Source organism: Camarhynchus parvulus, chromosome 19, assembly GCF_901933205.1.
Source record: "Camarhynchus parvulus chromosome 19, STF_HiC, whole genome shotgun sequence".
Classification (NCBI taxonomy): domain Eukaryota; kingdom Metazoa; phylum Chordata; class Aves; order Passeriformes; family Thraupidae; genus Camarhynchus; species Camarhynchus parvulus.
In genome coordinates this window covers 5,203,091-5,222,171 of record NC_044589.1, presented here as the reverse complement: position 1 = coordinate 5,222,171, position 19,081 = coordinate 5,203,091, and the positions used below count along the sequence as shown (strand labels likewise).

The following is a 19,081-nucleotide window of genomic DNA, read 5'->3' as shown; positions in this document are numbered from 1 at the left end:
CTTAATATCTGATCTAAACGTCCCCTGGTGGAAGCTGAGGCTGTTTCCTCTTGCCCTATCGTGACATTTTCCTATTGCCCCCCACCTCCCCCCTCCTTTCAGGGAGGTTGTGTCAGGACCCCCTTCCTGATGAACCAAAGCCACAGAGCAGAGTGTGGGAGCAGCTCCCAGACTGACCCAGGGCAGCTCCTTCCCTTTATTTTCACATCTGCAGCCTCAGGAGCTGCCAGCCCAGGCTGCTGCTGGCACAGCCCCAGCTCCTGCTGCTCCCACCCCTCCCGTGCCCCAGCCACCCCTTCCCTGTGGATTGAAGGTGAGGGAGGAGCTGGGGCAGCCCTGGAATCAGAGCTGTGCACAGCCCCAGCTGCCCTTGGAGGGTCTCTGCTGCCCTCAGCACACAGGGGCTGCCCTGGGTGCAGGGCTGGGGGAAAGGGGGAGCCTCCAGCACCCCAGGAGCTGTGGGAGGCAGTCCCTGGGCACTGCCCTGCCCCTGTGGGGAGCAGCAGCACCCAGAGGACATCCCAGTGCCAGGGAGGGGAGTGGCTGTCCCAGGCATCCTGCTGTCTGCATGGGGAGGGCAGCCAGGACAGGAGGTGCAGGGTGCTCCTGGCTGCAGGTGAGTGACTCCAGCAGGGATCCAGCCCCAGGCTGAGCACAGGGACTGGCTAGGAGCAGGCCCCAAGCTCTGTCCCACAGCCAGGCCTCCAAGGGATGGGATGAGACCCCAGAGTCCGGACGGAATCGAGGAGATGGGGACAGGGGATGGAGAAACAGTCCAGGCCCCCACAGGGCCCCACTTCAATTCTCCTTCGTGTCCTGGTTCTTGTTCTGGATCTTCTGGTGGACGACACGGAGGGTGGTGAAGAAGTTGCCCAGGAAGAGGATGGAGAAGGGGAGGCCACACATGAGGACCTGTGGGCAGAGAGGCTGGGGTGAGCAGGAGGGACCTGCTGGGGATCCCCCTCCAGGGCCCTCCCAGGAGCCTCCTTACCTGCCACTCCTTGCACTCGGGGTGCTGCAGCATGCGGAACAGGGTGATGGCGTTGTAGAGCTGCCAGAACTGCAGGGGAGAGGAGATTCAGGGCAGCTGCTGCTGCTTCCAGAGGCTCAGCCCCAGGTCCCAGCCTGTCCTGTGGGGTATAAACTCCACCCCGACCTCGTGTGGGGGCAGTGAAACCCCATCCAGGCTCAGGGACAGAGGGCTCCTTCCCAGAGGACCCCAGCTGGGACATCCCCCCTGTTTTCAGGCCAGCTGGAGCCCAAGGGCCTCAGGCAGCCTCAGAGCAGCCTGTGGCCATCAGCCTCAACAATCTGACCGAGGAAGGGCTTGATCCTTTCAGCAGCAGCTCAAAGCTGGAGCTCAGAAGGGCTTTGGAAAGGCTTTGGAAGGGTTCTCACCACAGCACCCAGCAGAAACAGCCCAGCTCCTCCCCACCTCACTCCCCCAGCTGTGGTGGCTGCTTTGGAGGGAGAGGCTCAGCATTTGTTGGCAGCATTTCCCTGCTGTGGCAGCCTGTGGGGTCTGTGCCACGTCCAGGCCACCGAGCACAGCTGGGAATGTGTCACATCCCACTCCCACCCCAGGCTCCACATCCTGCCAGGACTGGGGCAGCCTCACCTGCCCAAAGAAGAGGAAGGGAAGCAGGAACGTGAGGCCTCTCCACATCCAGGACTGGAAGCCCTCTGCAAAGGATGAAGGTTTCTGTAGGAGCTGGAATGGGCTGGTGAACAGAGCCCAGCTCCTCCAAACATGGAGGACAGGGAGGCTCAGGCCCACACGTGCCTGGCTGAGGAAGTTCTGCCATTCCAGCCTCACTGTGGGCACAGGCAGGGGGGACAGTGGCAGGGACCCCTACTGCAGCACAGGGCTCTGGGCCCCCCTGCAGCTGGCCCTCAGCTCCTGCTCTCAGTGTCACAGGGGCTGGGGAGGTGACAGCCCACAGTGGTTTGGAGGGGTGTGCCATGTCTGAAGGAGCTTCCTGGGCAAACCTGGGATGCCCAGAGCCACATCCACTGCCACCTCACATCCTGAAGGAGCCAGCTGTGGGCTGGTGGTCCCAGCAGAGCAGAAGGAGGGGGACAATCATCCTGTGGGGTGGTGCTGCCCCATAGGAGACGCTGCTCTGGGAGCTTTGGTTTGAATTGTAGCTTTTACTCTTCCTGCCACTGATAAGTGACCTCAGATCAAAGTATCACCATTTCCTTGAGTAGAACCCACAGCTCCCAGTGAGCTGAGCAGCAGCAGGGGCACATCCCACTCACCCACAGTCAGGTCCATGTTGTGCCTCTCCCCCAGCGCTCGCAGCCGGTACAAGCACCCGCTCTGGTAGTAATACTGCAGGAACTGCACAAAGCCTGCAAGGAGAGCATGGCTGCTGCCAGGAGCTGCCCAGGGATCACCTTCCAGCCTCAGCATCACCCCACGAGGCCAAGGGAACCACCAGGTGTGCTGAGAGCTGAGCAGCTGCAGCCAGGTCTCCATGTGTAGAGCTCTGCAGGCATTCTCAGCACCTGGGGGTCAGTCCCTGGCCCAGCACACGGGGCAGCACTTACTCTGGTACATGGAGAAGGACAGAAACTGGTTCCTGAACATCTGGTACATGAGCCCATCTGGCCTGTGGAGAGACAGTGCTGGCTGGGGGACGTGGGGCTGGGAGGGGACAGCCAGCCCTGCCTGTCCCACAGCCCAGGAGCCCCTCCATGGGACAAGGGACAGACACTTACCACGTCAGCATGACACCTGAGAGGAAGGTGGAGATGTAGTGATGGAAAACCCACCAGCCTTTGATCCTGGAGAGCAGACACAGAGAAGCACCATCACATCTGGAGCATGAATCCAGAGCCAAAGGCAGCTTGGAGAATGCAGCAGCCCAGCCCCAGCCATCCCCAGCTCCCAGGGCTGGCTGGGAAATGCCCCAGAGCAGGACCCAGGGCCTCGGGGCTGGGCAGCACCAGGGCCCTGCCAGCTCCACCTGCCCACGCGGGAACGGGAGGTTCCTCCTGCCCCCTCCTGCAGCTCCAGCAGGGTTTGCCACACACCCTGAGTGGGAGGGAGCTGCTCCCCTGTGACAGGGAAGGCCCAGCCCCTCCCCGGGCCCGGGGCACTCACTTGGAGCCGTTGTTGATGAGGATGCTCTCGCGGATGGTGAGGGTGCAGTAGTACCACACCAGGAGGAAGTTGAAGACGGCGTCTGTCACCCTGTGTCACACAGAGCAGGCTGTGACAGCCCCTGGGACACCCACCCCCAAGGAAAGGGACCTGCTCCCCACCGCCCACCATGGCCACAGCAGCCACAGAGGCCACCCCACCTCCAGATGCTTTAGCAGCACCTCCTGTTCAGCTCTGGATATTCCAGGATGGGAGAGAAGGGCAGGGGGGCTCTGGGAGGAGATCTCTGCCCAGCAGCAAGCCAGACTCACCTGGAGTTGAGGAGGAACCGACAGGAGAAGGAGACAATGAGTAGGATGATGGTGAGGTAGAGCTTGAACTTCTCGTACTCATCTTTATATGCAAACCTGCAGGGAAGCATAAGGTCAGGCTTGGAGCAAGGGGGCTGCTGGAAATCTGTGTCCTCCCATCCCATCTGGCTGGGCAAAGTGATGTTTCTGGGAGACACTCAGGGAGAACCTTGCCTTGGGGGCATTTCTGAGAGCAGAGCACATCAGGCTGCTCCCACACAGAGCTGGGACACGTCTGAGCTCCCCAAACCACCCCAGCCTGGGGGTGGCCCTGCTGGGGGAGCTGGGCACACTGGGATGTGCACACATCTCCAAGGGGAGGACTGGGAACAGAGGGAGAGAGGGGACTGGCTCCTGGCTGGGCATCTCTGGCAAGGGAAAGGCTCCAAGGGGCCAAAACCAACTTCTGGTGTTTCCCCAAGGGAAGAGGAGGGGACTGTCCACTGTCTGTCTTTCCTGGAAGTTCCTGACACAGTGGAAACACAGACATGGCTTCAGTGGAGGATCCCATTAACTTGTCAGAGCTAATGGTCCAGCCCAGCAACAGGAATGTGAGGGGGAGCCACGGATTTGGCTGATTCCTGGGAATTGATGCAGAAAACAGCTCAGGAAGGGAATCTACACCGGGTGAGCCAAGCCAGCCCCGTGTCTGCCTGGGAGGAGCTGTTGTTCCTGGTGCCAAGGGGATCCCAAGGCAGGAAAATCAGAGGAGCAGCGAGGAGGGGCCGTACTTGGCCTGTTTGCTGAGCAGGGTCACGTTCACATTGCCGAGCACCAGACTCAGGTACAACCTGGGGAGAGAGCAGAGCGTTAGCACAAGGACCTGCCTGTGGAGCTGTCCCCTCCTGTGCCACCAGTGGGGCCAGGGATGAGCTCCAGGGGCTTCCACAAACCCTCTGGAATCCCCTGCCACGGGTGGGGGAGCACACACCCCACCTCCCACCAGGGCTTCACCAGGGCTTCTCCTCGGGCACAGCCACTGGGCAAGGGTGGGTGATGGCCATGAGCAGGCAGAGGAGTGAGGGCAGCACTGCTGGTGTCCTTGGGGAGCCCAAGGGGAGCAGCACAGCTGTGACACCGCTGGGTGCAGGGTGACAGCTCTGGGGTCTGTGCCTTACAGCCACAGGGGTGTGGAGGGGGGCCCAGCCAGAGCTGAGGTGCCTTCTCACCCGTTCTTCTTTGGCAGATAGGCCTCCATCTCAAAGAACACGTTCTGCCTCTCTTTAATCAGGCTCTGGGTCTCTTGGATGGATGCTTCCTGCTCGGGAGTCGCCTGGGCTTTGCATCTGGGGAGCAAACACAGGCACTGGTACCAGGAGAGCCTCTGGAACGTGAGCAGCACGTGCTGGCACTCCACAAGTGACTGGCTGGGGCAAGAACACCCCAAGGACAGGGAAGGTGCATGGCAGGCAAGTCCACAACTCCATCTGCAGGGCAAGCTCCTCTGTCAGGCTGTGATCTTGCTCAAGAGAAGGGAGCAGGGTGAGGCCAGATGGGTGTCTCACCCTCAGCAAGGATGGGGAGAGCTTTGTGCAGGAGGGGAGCACTTCATGGTACCTGCAAAACCTTTGCAAGCTCTGAACTGCAAACAGGGCACAGGAAAGGGGGGCTGGGGAAGAACAGCCTCCCCACAGCCCCTGGCTGCAGAGAGGTTTGCATTTGAGGCAGGAGGGGAGCTCAGCAGCCCCATCCTTGCTGCTGTCCCCTCCTGAGGTGTCACAGAGCACTGACTCACTTTTTGAGGGACAGGGACAGCTCCTTCAGCCGCTTCTTCTGCCGGGTGATGGAGCTGGAGATCCCATCCTGCAGCTTGGTCAGCTCCTCGAGTTTCTGCTTGTACAGCCTGTGGTTGTCCTGGGAAGGAGAGAGAGACCCGCACACGTTAGAGCTGCCTGCCCAGACACCCCTGTCCTTGGGCCCTTTTATGATGCTTTTGTTAAAAAATGTCCTTAATTTCACCTGTGCTGCTGCTGGGTGAGAGGAGGGGTGGCTGCAGAAGGCCAGGTGTGTTTGGGGACAGCCAGCCCTAATCCCAAGCAGGACATGCACAGGATGTTCCTGTGCTCAGGACACCAATGACTGCACACAGCAGACAGGAAGGACTTGGGAATAAACCCTGGGTGGGCCAACTGTGGTGCCACAGTGGCTTTGAGTGCTGGGACAGGACGAGCAGCTCTTTGTGCCTCCAGCTGGGAGAGCTTTGGGGCTCTACCTGAGCTCCCCTGGGAAGCTGGAAGGAGCCTGTCCATGAGCTGGACAAAGGAAGGGCTCCCAGCAGGGCTGCAGCCAATGCCCTGTAACCCAAGCACACCTGGATAAGCCTGGCTGCATTTCTCCACTATTTTTAGTAGGGAAAGGGGAGAGCTGCTGGATCAATGCTGCTGCTGCTTGTCCAGGTCAGCAGGAAAACAGCCTCACCTCGGCCACAGCAGCCTGAGTGCCACCTCCACACGCTGCTCACACCAACCCTTGGACTAGACCTTGGCATGAACAAATTCTAACCTCTGCAGCTCTTATCAACCACTCGATCACCAGATCTTAAAAGTTGTTCCCAAAGGAGAAAGGTGAAACCAAGAGCAGAGGAGAGAACCCTTCTCCCTCTGGTGACAAGCAGCGGCAAGGAGGGAACAGATCCCAGCCAGTCCCGGTTCCACAGCAGTGATTTATGTCCCTGATTTATCCCAGGACATTCCTTGCTTGACCATCGAGCTTTCCTGCTGCCATCTAGAGTCACCTCCCTCTGGCTCTGGGGTTAACCGTGAGCAAGTGGCTTTTGTGACAGGTCCTTTAGCCGTGCCAGCATGGGACACAGCCCGGGTGAGGAGCGACCCGGGGAGGGAGGAGGAGTCCCAAGGGAAGGGCCGGCGCTGAGTGGCTGCACTCAGGGCTCGGAGTGGGCGACCCGGGACATCCACGCAACCCCTATGGAGCAAGAGGAGGTTTCTCAAAGCCTCCCTTGCCCCAGATCTGGGCAACAACATCCGCTTCACGCCGCTCTCGGGGGGAAGGAGGGGGAAAGGGAACGGCTGCAGCTGCAGCCCAGTGACCTGAGCGGCGGCAGGAGATGCTTGGCCAGCCTTTCCCTGGGGTGACCCTGTGCGAGCTGAACCCTGCCCACTCCTTCTCCGGCAGGCAGGCAGCGCCCTGGGGATTACACAAAGCAGGTGGAAGCACCTCTGACACCGGTCACCTTCGTGGCACGGAGCGGTGACAGCGGACAGCACTGGGGACACGGCTGAAGCCGGGCTGGAGCGTGCCAGCGTTCCGGGAGCGCTGGCCTCCGCTGCCCGGTGTCCCCGCGGGGCTGGCCGGCTCCGGGCTGCCCCGAGAGCGGCGAGAAGGACTGAGATCTCATCTGCGCACCTCGTCCGGCCGTGCCACGCCGGGCACCGCCGCTGCCGGGAGATCTGAGCTCTCCACGCCACGTCCGCGGCGGGCTGGGGCATCAGACCGGGGAACCCGAGCCCCGCGCCCCGGCACAGCCCGGAACAGCCCGGCACCCCTGCCCTGCTCCCAAACGCTCTGCCCCAAGGCACACGGGGGCTGGGGCACGGAGGGAAAGCACCCGGACCGCAGCGGGGAGAGCCCGGCTCCCGCCGTGCCCGCTGGGGATGCTGCGGGGCACCCGCGGGGGATCCCCCGCCCCCGGTGCCGGTAACGGCGGCGTGCCGCGCTCGGCCGGAGCGCTGCCCCGGCCCGTGCCGGGCCCGGTGGTACCTGGATGCGCTGGTAGCCGTCCTGCAGCTCCTCCCACTCGCGCAGGCACTCGGCGAGCGAGGCGCCCCAGGCCATGGCGGCGATGGCGGCGGCGGCGACCGGCCCGGCCCGGCCCGCGGCGACGGGCGGCGCTGGCCACGCCCCCTTCCGGACACGCCCCTGGGCTGGGCCGAGGGCGGGGCCTCCGCTGCTCCGCCCTTCCCTCTAAAGCGGAGCCTGGAGAACCAGAAATTCCCCTGGAAAACCAGAAATTCCCGCTAAATCGGAGCCTGGAGAACCAGAAATTCCCCTGGAAAACCAGAAATTCCCTCTAAATCAGAGCGTGGAGAACCAGAAATTCCCCTGGAGAAACCAGAAATTCCCCTGGAGAAACAGAAATTCCCCTGGAAAACCAGAAATTCCCCTCCCAAGGCGGAGCCTGGAAAACCAGAAATTCCCCTGGAAAACCAGAAATTCCCGCTAAAGGGGAGCCTGGGAAACGAGAAATTCCCTCTAAAGTGGAGCCTGGAGAACCAGAAATTCCCCTGGAAAACCAGAAATTCCCTCTAAATCGGAGCCTGGAAAAGGAGAAATTCCCTCTAGAGCGGAGCCTGGGAAACCAGAAATTCCCTCTACAAGGAGCCTGGAGAACCAGACATCCCTCTAAAGTGGAGCCTGCCAGCCCCCTGGAAAACCAGATTCCCCTGCAAGGAGCTCGACCCAGATATGTCCCTCCAAGTGCAGCCTGGAAATGTCTTCAAAGTGAGAATGAGAAACCCAAACTCATCCCTAAATCCCAAACACAGAGTGCTGCAAAGGCAGGGAGGGTTTTCTGTCGCCTTTTATTTTGTGATTCAAAGAACAGAATTCAGAGTGCTGTAAGAGAAAGGACGGTGCTGATTCAGGCGCTGGTTGAGGTTGCATGTGACAGCACTGAGGCTGTAAAATCACCACCTCTGCCCGGGGGTTTGGTTGTAGGATCAGAAGGCAGCAAATGGGAAGGGTGGATTGTCAACAACTCAGCCAGGCTGTGGTGGCTGAGAAGGCACTCACAGGGCACAGGGATTTCTGAAACAGGGAAATTCTGTTGTCACCTCTGCGAGCTGGAAGTGGGCACTGTCAGACTCTAAATTTCCTATTCCAGATCCTGGCTAACAAACCCTTACAGAGATAACCCTACTGACTGCCCCACAGCTGTGGTTATAATCCCCTTTGCTTACAAAAGGCTCGAGCTGTGTCTAATGGGCCACATCCTGCAGGGCTTGCATTCCCCAAACTTCCACCTCCTCCAGCACAGCTGAGCTCCCCAGGAAGCTCCAGATCTTGACCCAAAATGACATGGAGCTAGAGGAAAGCTTTTCCATTACATTTGGGTCTTTTTTCACACAGCTTTCAACTAACTTTCTCCCCAGAGAGGGGAAGGGAAGTGGCTTTGCCCACGGGTGTTCTCTGTCAGTAATTTGGTTCAGACACGTCTGTGACTGGGTACCCATAGATTTGGGTCTCCCAGGCTGAGAGCTGCTCCACAAAGCCCCGGTGTGGTCTCATGTTCATTTTGCATTTCAGAAGGTATTTCCAAGCTCTCTGCAAACAGAAGGAAAGTAAAGAAGTGTTAGGAGTTGAACAGAAAGTGACTCTTGGGCATTTTCACAAAGCAGCTACACTTCAGTCAACACAGCTTTGTATTTGCTGCCTGTGCTGGGCAGCAAGAACCTGCAGAGAGGAGTTTGGTGCCAAAGTGGGGACAGGCTGGATCCAGATGTGACCCTGAGAGAAACCTTTGGTCCCAAAGTGGGGACAGGCTGGATCCAGATGTGACCCTGAGAGAAACCTGTCCCTTTTCATGCTCTGCTCTCCTGGATATGAGGACAGCTCAGGCTGTTTTCACTACTGAGTGTTATTCTACTCTGCTGGAGCGATGCAATCCTGGATTTTCCACCTAAAATGCTGCTCCTTCCACAGATGATGAGCAAAGCAGTGAAGTATCAGCCATAAAGGTTATAAAGCAATGAAGGTTATCACATTTTTAGATTGGTGTGACCTGATGTGGCAAAGCAGTCATGACCTTGCAGTTGTCCCACTGTATTAATTACAGCCATCTTAATTATTTGTTAGCTCCAAGTAATCACCTAGAAACTCTGACACACACAGGGCAGATCCCCCAGCATTACTCCAGCTCCATCCCTGGGTTTTCTTGTCAGTGCTCATCTTCCTGCTTGTAAAACAGTTTGACCCCTGCACTTGGAGGGTTGCTTAAGGGAAATGAGACCAAAGGTCAGCAGATAGTGCTCCACTGGTTTGTTTTTCTAATCTTGCTGATTCTGCAGGCTCTGAGGCTGATATTTCAATATTGACTCCTCTGGGTTCACAGTGTGGGTGTCTCTGGTTCCCCTGGACTCAATGGAATTACTCACACATTGCTCACTAATAGAATCAAGGGCTGCACATCCCATCTCTGCCTTGCTTTTGCCTTTTTGGAAGCTTTCAAAGATCTTTGCCTGGATTGGCTGGAGGTTCACACCAGAAATCTGTTGCACTGCTTTTGTCTGCAAGAAACAAACTTGGCTGCCAGGGTAATCCCTCAGGAAAGCTTTGCCCAGCCAACAGTGGGCAAGAATTGCCCTGTCAATATTTTCTTTTCTTTTCTTTTTTTTTTTTTGGCATTTAGTAAAATGCTGAGGCCAACCTGTTGATGCCAACTGAGGGGAATGGCAAGGCTCAGGCTTTGACTTTTGCACTGCCATTGGAAGCACATTCTGTGATTCAGTGAGTGAGTGGCTGTTATCAGCCTGCAGGAGCAATCACATCCCTGATAGTGCAGGGGCTGAACCCTGTCTGAGCCCTGCTGGCACCCTCAGCCTCTAATTACCCACTGGCACACAACCATGGAAAGAGCTTTCCTCTTACATTGGACATGTTTGCACAAAATCAAGCGCCTTATCAGATACAGACCCAGCTTCAGTGAAGTTTGGATCAATCCCTTCAAGCTCCTGAACTTTCCAAACAAGGGTGAGGTTTTTAAGGAGAGGCTGGTCAGTTGCCATGGGAACTCTCCTGCTCCCTGTCAGGAGGCACCAGGAGATGCTGCAAAGGGAGAAAGGCCTGGCACCAGGGGAGAGGCCACCAGGCTCCTGCACAGCCAGGCCATCCCCAGGCATCCTTCATTAACTTCTTTCCTTATCCAGAGCTATGGAACAGCCTGTACTGGACATCTGACCTGCACATCCCCTCTGGGCAGGTATTATCCCATTGCAGAGTTCTATACAGGGGTGTCTGTGGGAGGGGATTGCTTCTGGAGGAAATAAAAAAGGATTTTAGAAGGTGTCAGGGCTGAAGTCAATGGTAAATGAGAGCCCTGCAAACACTGGGTTCTGAACTTCTCTAACAGCATGGAATTAAGAGAGAGGATTAACTGCAGTGGCTTCCACTCTTTCCCTCAAATCCAGGAGATAAATACCATGTTCTGTATCCACAGCTTTGCTTTTCTAGCCCTTTAGTTAAGTAGGCAAAACAAAAATATCACAATTTCTAGAGTGAGGACTCACAGATCCAAACCCACACCTAATCCACCTTCTTAATGGTCCAAAGAAGATACAATCTCAAACCATATAATCAGTTCCATTATCAGGTGGATGGATATTGTGCATGACATCACAGAGAATATTTTTACTGCACTGATGGGGTTTCAGGAGGAGAAGGGCAGTGCAGAGGCAGTGCTGTGACAGGGACATACCTGCAGGGAGAAGCAGCAGGAGTGCATCAGATAGATCATGTTTTGTTTGTTCTTTTTTTTTTTTTTCCAAGCACTAGGCCAGCATTTTTAAACTCATTTCTATTGTGAGACACTAGTTCTATCCAAAGATGTGGGCAGAGGCAGTGCTGTGGCACTGTGACAGGGACATACCTGCAGGGAGAAGCGGCAGGAGTGCATCAGATAGGCCATGGTGGCCGTGCTGCTCCGGCTGATCCCCAGGCTGGAGAACACCAGCACTGCTCCCACATCCAGATGAGCATCTGAGCCAAGAAATGCCAGTGACAAATTAGTGAGCTGGGAAATGGAGCCCCCCGTGGCACTGATTTGGTGACAGCTGACAGGGGGGCTGCAGCCTGAGAGACAGGAGCCCTCAGGAGCCCTGACAGCAGCAGATGGGCACTGCCAGCTCCCATTTCTGTAAGCATTTGCCTTTCCTAAAAATCCACAGTTCAAACGTGGCCTTGAAGAGCAGCACCAATGACAATGACCAGTCAATGCTTCATTACACATCAGTGTCACCCTCACATCAGGGATCTGAGGAGATGTGGTCTTTCATGACCTACCAGCTGTGGTCAGCATCACAAACTCTCCCCAGACAGGTCTAAAGGTATTGAAATTCTATTTTGCCAGGAAGGTTGCATATTTAATTAATAACTTTTAAATTCTTTCTCTCCCTCTCTAGACAGAATGATGTTTTTAAAATATTAGCAACTGAACTCCAGAATTCATAGAGCAAAACCTTTTATTTTAGTGCTGTCAGGATTTTTTTCCCCCAAGCACTAAACCAGCATTTTTAAACTCAATTTTGTTGGGAGATACTACTTCTAACTGGGTAGAACTGGCCTCACTCCAGCATACACCTGGCATGAGGACATGCACACTCCTCTTGGAGTATGTGCAGAGCTTTAGTCTCGTGTTCTGGTTTGAGTAATCTGCTCTCCACTGCCAAACAAACAGTTCCACTATCAGGTAAACACTGGAACACTTCCACAAGTGCAGCTAATAGGCTCTTGTAGTCTGGTTTGGAAACAGCCACAAATCATGTGTAATGTCAGAAGGAAACTTCTGAAACACTACTGGGAAAAAGCATGAGGCACAATGAGAGGCAAGGAAGTGAATGTCAACATTCAGGTACACCAAATAATGAAATTCAGTTCAGCACTACAAAATGATATCCAACAACAAATGTTGTTTCTTTGTGTGCAGTTGTCATGTCTGATATTGTACTTGGATTAAGCTCTATGGGATCAGGGTGGTCTTTTGCTGCTGGCTCTGTCCAGCACAGCTCAGCAGGGCCTTGGTCTGTGGCAGGTGTTATTTGATAAGCACAATAAAAGATAACAACATGGTGGGACAGCATCAGGATGGAGCTGCAGGCACTGAGCTGCAGAGTGTTTTTTTCTTGTCCTATCTGATGTAATCAGCTGAAGGCAGGTTCATGCTGTCCAACCTGAAAGTCCTCCTGGGCCCTACAGTGGGTCTGCACTGCAAATCACAGCGATTATCAATGCCTCGTGCTGAGCTCTCTAATGTGTCACACTCTGCTTCCAATAAAGCTCTGGTGGCTGAAGATTTGGGCTGTTGAGAGTCAAAGGAGTAAGAGGGAATCCTGTGAAGCCCTGGTAGATTGCCTGCTGCAAAGATTTGGGTGGAAAGCTCCCTGTTATCAGAGTGAGGTATCCTTTAAGGTGAGCAGGGACATCAGAGTCAGATCCTCTGTAACATCTCCTCTGTCCATCAGGCTGGTTAGGGAGGCAGCTCTGGTATCCATCAGGGTGTGGGTGTGCTTACCCTCCTGCCTGGGCTTCCTGTCACTCCCTCTAACATCCCACACTGAGCAAGGGCTCAGGAATTCCACATCAGGATCCACTCACCTATGAAATGAGAAATGGTGGGGAAGGAAGAAAAAAGATCTGCTTCCAGTGAATCAGGAACAGGTACATGAAGGGATTTACCTTCTTCTGCAAACCTGGAAAAAGAGCACAGACACCACATGGAGCAGAGGAGCAGCCTTGATGTGCTTGCTGGAGGCAAGGTGATCATTTTGTTTGCTGTCACATTTGTGAGTTTTTAATCATTGTCATCATTAACATGATAAGGGATTTATTGTGGTGAGGCACAGAGATGTTTGTAACACAGAACCAGTTTAATCACTGATTTTCCATTTCAATGGTATCAGTATTGATGCCTTAACTTACAGATAGATAACCTACAGAGAGATGAGTGAAAACAGATGAACTGAAAGCAGATGTGCTTTCACAGAGTGTGTGGTGGCTGTTTTGTGGGGCCCCCCAGTTCCCTTCATGTGGTTTCCTATGGCAGCACCTCCTCCTTCCACAGACTCAGAGGGGCAAAAAATTGGTGAGGAATTTCCAAAATGTGGAAGCACATCATGCAGAGGGCATGGGAATGTTACCCACAGTGCAGAGACATTCCTCTGGAGCCAAAGGCATGAGAAATGTCTGCTGGTGTACATGTCCTGGGGTGGATAACTGGTTTTGTTACTTTTTTTGAGTCACCACCTTGAGAAATGCCACTGGATTTTTCACTGTGTGAAACTGCATTTCCAGCAAGGCTGTCTGCTCATGGACAGAGCAGGTAAGGAAGGAAGACCAAAAATGTGACATATTGCTGACTTAGCTTTTACACAGATGTGTTGGTAAGATTTTGCTCTGAAAGCTCTTTAGAGATACAGGTTTTTCCTGAAGAGTGGTGGTATGTGATAGACTTGAAATACCAAGGGCTTCCCAATTCTTCTCTTACCCAATTCACCCGTGGCATGGTCAAGGGCTGCAGGACTGTGTTGTGTTGTGCTAACTCTACAGCAGAAATTAGAAAACTGAGCATGAAATGGCACTGGAATCTGCACAGGTTTCCTTGGAAAGCCACAGGCACTGACTCCTCTGCCAATAAACTCTGTGTCACCTCATTTTTTCACATCACAGACACTGGTGAGGGTGAGCCTTGAACTGTTTAACTTACAGAGTCACAGGCTGTTCTGAGACGTTGACCAGTGCTTTGATCCTCAGATCTTTCTGAATTTGTTTGTCACTGGCCTGCTTGAAATTGCCCATATATAGCTTTGCAGGCAGTATTTCTACAGGGTATGGCTGGAAGGTGTCTAGCTCCTGCCAGAAAGAAACCACAGGCTCAGGTTAGAGAGTGTCTTTGCTCCCATTAGCTCGATAAGTTCTTAAACAGAAGTCATGTGAAGAGTTGAACAGGCACTTAGTCAGCAGGCCATGACATATTTTAGTGTAATGATTCATCCAATCACCTGGATTTGCTGTATTTTGAAGTCTTTGCTAGTTTTACTGAGAATAATTAACAGCCTCGCTGTTGTAGTAGCATTACTTGAAACAAATCCCAACTAAACAGGAGGTGGAATACATTCTTTCCATTGTCTGGAGGGGCTGCAGCAGGACAGATTCCTTTGATGTTCTCCCTGGCTACTGTTTACAAGGCTAAATGAACTCATCTGCCACCTGCAGAGCTGCAGGTGCCCTGGAGTGGCTCAGCACAAATGCACAGCTGCATCCGGTGCGGCAGCCTGGAGGCTGAGGAGGAAAACACCCAGCCAGCCACCAGTGCCCCGCATCCCTGAGGGGATGTGCCTAGAATACTGCTCCAGCAGCACAGAGGGGGAGTCTAACAATTTAAAGCCTCAATTCTCAATTTAAGGAGGTGCCTGTGTCCAGCTGAGTGTGAGCAGGGAGCTCAGCAGTGAACTGCCCTTCACAGGGCAGCACAAAGTGAGTTATTTTCTCTCCTGTGCTGTGGCATCCACAGGTTAGCACCGTGTCATGGGCTGTTTCCTGGGAACCAGGAGGGAACAATGGGAACAAAATACACCTTGGAATGAAATGCTCTGTTGTCCAGCACTTTCTTAACCTGCCCTGCCTGTCCTAAATGTGCAATAAAGGGTAATTGTTTCTCATAAGGTAAATAGATTGATGTTTATAGGTGAAACCAAGCAATCAGGACTCAGTGTTTGAGTGGATGGCTGTTTTCTTCCTGGGCCTATTGAAACAAGGCATTTGTGACCCTTTCTGATGAAAAGACATGGAACACAGTGCTTGGTAGGAATTGTACTTCTGTTTGAAAACATTTGCTGAGCACTATGCCAGATAACCACGTGTGAGAGAGCAGCCTGCTCCCTGTCATCACTTGCTACTGTTTGTTCAGTTATCTGTAACTCTCCATGGGCCAGTTTTGGGGTTATCAGGGGAACATTCCCAGCTTGTTTCCATGAACTTCCTTTCAGGCAAGAGAAGAGGAAGAAGTGTGGCTGTAAAAGAATCAGTGGTGAGGCTCAGAGCAAGCACAGTAACTCAGATTCATTCAATTCCTTTGTCTGAAATTACTGAGATACCAGATTTGCAGCACCATCTAACCTGAATTTACCAGCTATCACCAGTTGAATATTAACGTAATCTACTTGGAAATTAGTCTCATCTCACCTGGGGCATCCACAGTGTCTTGTGGCTCTTCAGGAAATGGTAACAAGCTGAAAAGCGCCTGTAGCCTCCCTTCAGGAGGAGCACGGGGTGCCGGGTGAAATGCTCCAAGTTCCTGGCATGGAAGAGGGCATCTCCCTCCTCAGCACCTAAAGGGACCAAAGAGCTGCTGGCCTGGGCAGGTTCAGTGTCTCCATCTGCCTCCCTGGCATCCACAGCAAATCCCTTTTCACTCCAGCTAATGCTCTGGAGAAAACTTTGTTAAAACAACTTATTCTTTACTTGTTGCTGCAGGTCAGTTACAGGGGGTGCTGCTTTCCCCCTCTCATTCTGATTCTTTTATTCCTCTCCTGGTTTCTTTTCTAGGACCAGATTTCTTTTCCTCTCCCTGTTTTTCTTTGGAAAATGCTTGTAATAAGTTTCTATAATAGGGAAGTTTTATTAATTTAAATTTAATAATCTTAGTTTTATGGAGGCCCTTTTCTTTAGCCTGCTTTAGGCAAACAGGGAAAGAAAGGAAATGTCTTCATTAAATTCTTCACAAATGTTTTAAACACCCCCCTCAGTGAAATAGATTATGTGAGATGGCTGCTCCTCCTCCTCCTCCCAAGGAATCCATCCTGCTTCCCTCTAGCTATGTCTGCTTTAGAAATGGATCAGCACAATAGAAATCCAGTTCTGATTCTTCATACTTTACTGCCTCACCACTGAGCATTTAGGAACCTGCTTGTTTTATTCATTCCCCTTACACCTCCACCGTTTTTTTCTTTAAAAAGTGATGCAAATCTTTGCTAAAACTCTGTAGCCTTTGTAAAGCTCAAACAAACAGAAGTGGTTCTGCTCACAGAAGGATGTGCCAAAGGATGTGTGAAAGCCAAACACTTCCATGGTTCAAGGAAAACTGAACAATGCCATGGAAAAGTTTCCAGCACTTCACATTTCTTGGTGAACCCCATCAAATCACCACCCTCATTAAAGGTAAATTTTTAAAAATATCATGAAGTGAAAGCCTTTTGTGATCCTCAAGGAAGGAAGTACTCACTCTGGGAACACACGGAATCTGAGCTGCTGATTTCAGTCTCTGAAGAAGTGCTGCTCCCTGAAAGGCAATTGTTGGACAAGCCAAATCTCAGGGAAATGTGGCAAAAAAAGAACCCATTCCTCACATGCAACAAGGAGCTTCAGAGGATCATCCACACATGGGAAACCAGGGCTGCCAGGATGCTTTGAAATAAAACCTGGCTTTTTGAAGGCTGAGAACATACACAACACAGTGAAAAAACAGAGGCAGGGCACAGTTTTTCATATAAACCTGGGAACATTTGCATCTCTTCCAACAAGCTCATAACTGCTTTAGGCAAACAGGGAAAAAAAGGAAATGCCTTAATTAAGTTCTTCATAAACGTTTTAAACACCCCCCTCAGTGGAGTAGATTATGTGAGATGGCTCCTCCTCCTCCTCCTCCTCCTCCCAAGGAATCCACCTCATAACATTATTATTCCTCATAACATTAAATGAAGAATGGGAAGGATCTCAATCCAGCAGTGAGGACTGGACTGACACGGGTCACACATACCTGTTTCTTCCTCCTCCTCCTCCTCCTCCTCCTGATTGTCAGTGTCAGTCAAAAATCCAGTGTCGTGGTCATACACCACACAGAATCTGACATAGCCCAGCTCCTCGGGATTGGGGATCACATACTGCCCCGCAGGACTCTGCCAAAATCACAGAGCAATTGCATCAGGGGCACGGCTCCACTCTCCTCTGGTGGCACCCACACTCCTGACATCCTGCACGCTACAACTCTGACTCGGGTTGGTTCTGTTTGTACGTGTGGGTGGACACGGCACTGACAGCCCCGCTTAGGATCGGGAATGATGCAAATCCCGCTGATTGCTCCACCGGCAGCAGCGGTGCAGATGCCAGCGCTGGCCTTGTGAGGCAAGGCTGAGCTGGGCGAGCTCTTGTGCAATGTTCTCCTTGATTTTCAGCTGCTGTGTGCCAATCCTTGGGGCTGCTGGAGCCACCTGTGCTTTGTGAGAGAACACATCCCCCCAGCGGCAGCCGCGGGGCACGGCCGAGCAGGGGCTGGGACATTTCCCCTGGGTTTCAAACCAGTTCTGGCTTCCTGCTAATTGCTAAATTCAAACAGCAATCCCCTCACCAGCACAATCCTTTGGGCTGTAACGATGTGGCTGTCATCGAATTCAAACTGAGAACGGGCATCTGGGAAAAAAAAAAAACAAACAAAACAACTAAGACAGAGCAATTGGATTTTAAAGGTGGAATCTTTGTATTTTGTCAGTGGGAATTCAGGCAGCACTCAGAGAAAGAGGTTTGGAAATGTGGCAGCTGGGGATATGGTTTAGGGGTGGTTATAATGTTACAGAGTCGTCTGTTGGGTGAACTTGAAGGTGTTTTCCAACTTTGATGATTCTGTGATTTGTTCTTTTTAGAAACTCATGGCTCCTGGTGTGGGTATAACAAACCCCAGGGTTGATGTGAGTCTGTGTGTAACACCAGCAATGTTAGTCCTGCCCCGAGTGTGCTCCTGCAGCACTGCCAGCCTCAGTCCCGTGCTCTGCCCTGACCTGCCCAGCAGCTCTGTGTCACAGACATCTTCCAAGGAAAACCCTTTCCTTAGGATTTTTCCTCCTGAGAAGCTGAGAGGCCTCAGGAACAAAATGTAAACATTGATTATCTGCTGCTGTGGAATGCAACAAATAGATCTTTGATTGGCCCATATTGGATGTTTGTAATTAATGGCCAATCACAGCCCAGGTGGCTCGGACAGAGAGCCGAGCTACAAACCTTTGTTATCATTCTTTGCTATTCTATTCTTAGCTAGCCTTCTGATGAAATCCTTTCTTCTACTCTTTTACTATAGTCTTAATGTAATATATATAATAAAATAATAAATCAGCCTTCTGAAACATGGAGTCAGATCCTCGTCTCTTCCCTCATCCACAAACCCCTGTGAACACGGTCACAGCTCTGCCTCTGCTGCTCCAGAGTGGGGAGAAGGGCACTGCAAAGACCCCAGCCCACTCCCAAACTGGCCAACTCCCTCACCAAAACACTGAATGGCATTGCAATGCCAGGCACCCCTCTGGGGGTACTGGCACTATGCAGAATGGAAGTGGTTATCAGGAATCTTTGAGTGATGGTTGAGAAATCTAGTCCAGTTCTAAAACCTCTGGGAGCAGCAGGGGAGAGAGAATGTGCACGGGACTGATGAGAGCAGGGAGAGCTGAGCACGAGGAAAGCCAAAGCAGCACCAGCTCACAGCGCCTGAAATGGGATGGGAGGGAGGTCCCGAGTGCCAGGCCCCAGAAATGGTGAGAAGGGATGTGTGTGCTTTTCCTCACAAGCCCTGATGGCTCAGGATATCTGCCTGGGCTGAGCACAGTGCCTGGCTGCTGGCAGGGACAGGGACAGAGCAGGGACAAGGCAAGGCAGGGACAGGGACAGGTAGGGACAGGCCTGTGCCGCGGCCTCACCCAGCAGGCACAGGTAGTTGGGCTCCGCCAGGCGCGATCTCCACCGGTACTGGTTGATGATGTTGTAGAGGTGTCGGGGCTCGCAGAACATCACCCCCGCCATCCTCCATCGGCCCGGCTGTCGCCGCCTATCGCGACACCGCGCTTCCCCTCCCCGCCCGGCCGCACGCAGCGACGCCCGCCGGTCTCCAAGGTTACCTCAGGCGGGATCTCGC

The 19,081-nt window shown here is 53.1% G+C and overlaps 2 protein-coding genes across 2 annotated transcripts; both read right to left on the bottom strand.

Annotated features, from left to right (window-relative positions):
- Positions 1-413: 413 nt before the first annotated feature.
- Positions 414-7,295, bottom strand: TMEM120A (transmembrane protein 120A). Its single transcript, XM_030962574.1, has 12 exons — positions 7,177-7,295; positions 5,195-5,313; positions 4,629-4,745; positions 4,191-4,250; positions 3,421-3,516; positions 3,110-3,199; positions 2,725-2,790; positions 2,554-2,615; positions 2,263-2,355; positions 1,619-1,683; positions 992-1,060; positions 414-912 (listed from the first exon to the last, which is right to left on the bottom strand). Exons 1-12 carry the CDS (start codon positions 7,249-7,251, stop codon positions 799-801), a joined length of 1,026 nt encoding a protein of 341 aa, XP_030818434.1. The 5' UTR covers positions 7,252-7,295; the 3' UTR covers positions 414-798.
- A 741-nt stretch (positions 7,296-8,036) lies between these two features.
- On the bottom strand, positions 8,037-19,079 carry STYXL1 (serine/threonine/tyrosine interacting like 1). Its single transcript, XM_030962740.1, has 9 exons — positions 18,867-19,079; positions 17,531-17,592; positions 16,943-17,081; positions 16,409-16,465; positions 15,370-15,515; positions 13,892-14,037; positions 12,784-12,878; positions 11,060-11,169; positions 8,037-8,739 (listed from the first exon to the last, which is right to left on the bottom strand). Exons 1-9 carry the CDS (start codon positions 18,967-18,969, stop codon positions 8,608-8,610), a joined length of 990 nt encoding a protein of 329 aa, XP_030818600.1. The 5' UTR covers positions 18,970-19,079; the 3' UTR covers positions 8,037-8,607.
- Between the last annotated feature and the right edge of the window lie 2 nt (positions 19,080-19,081).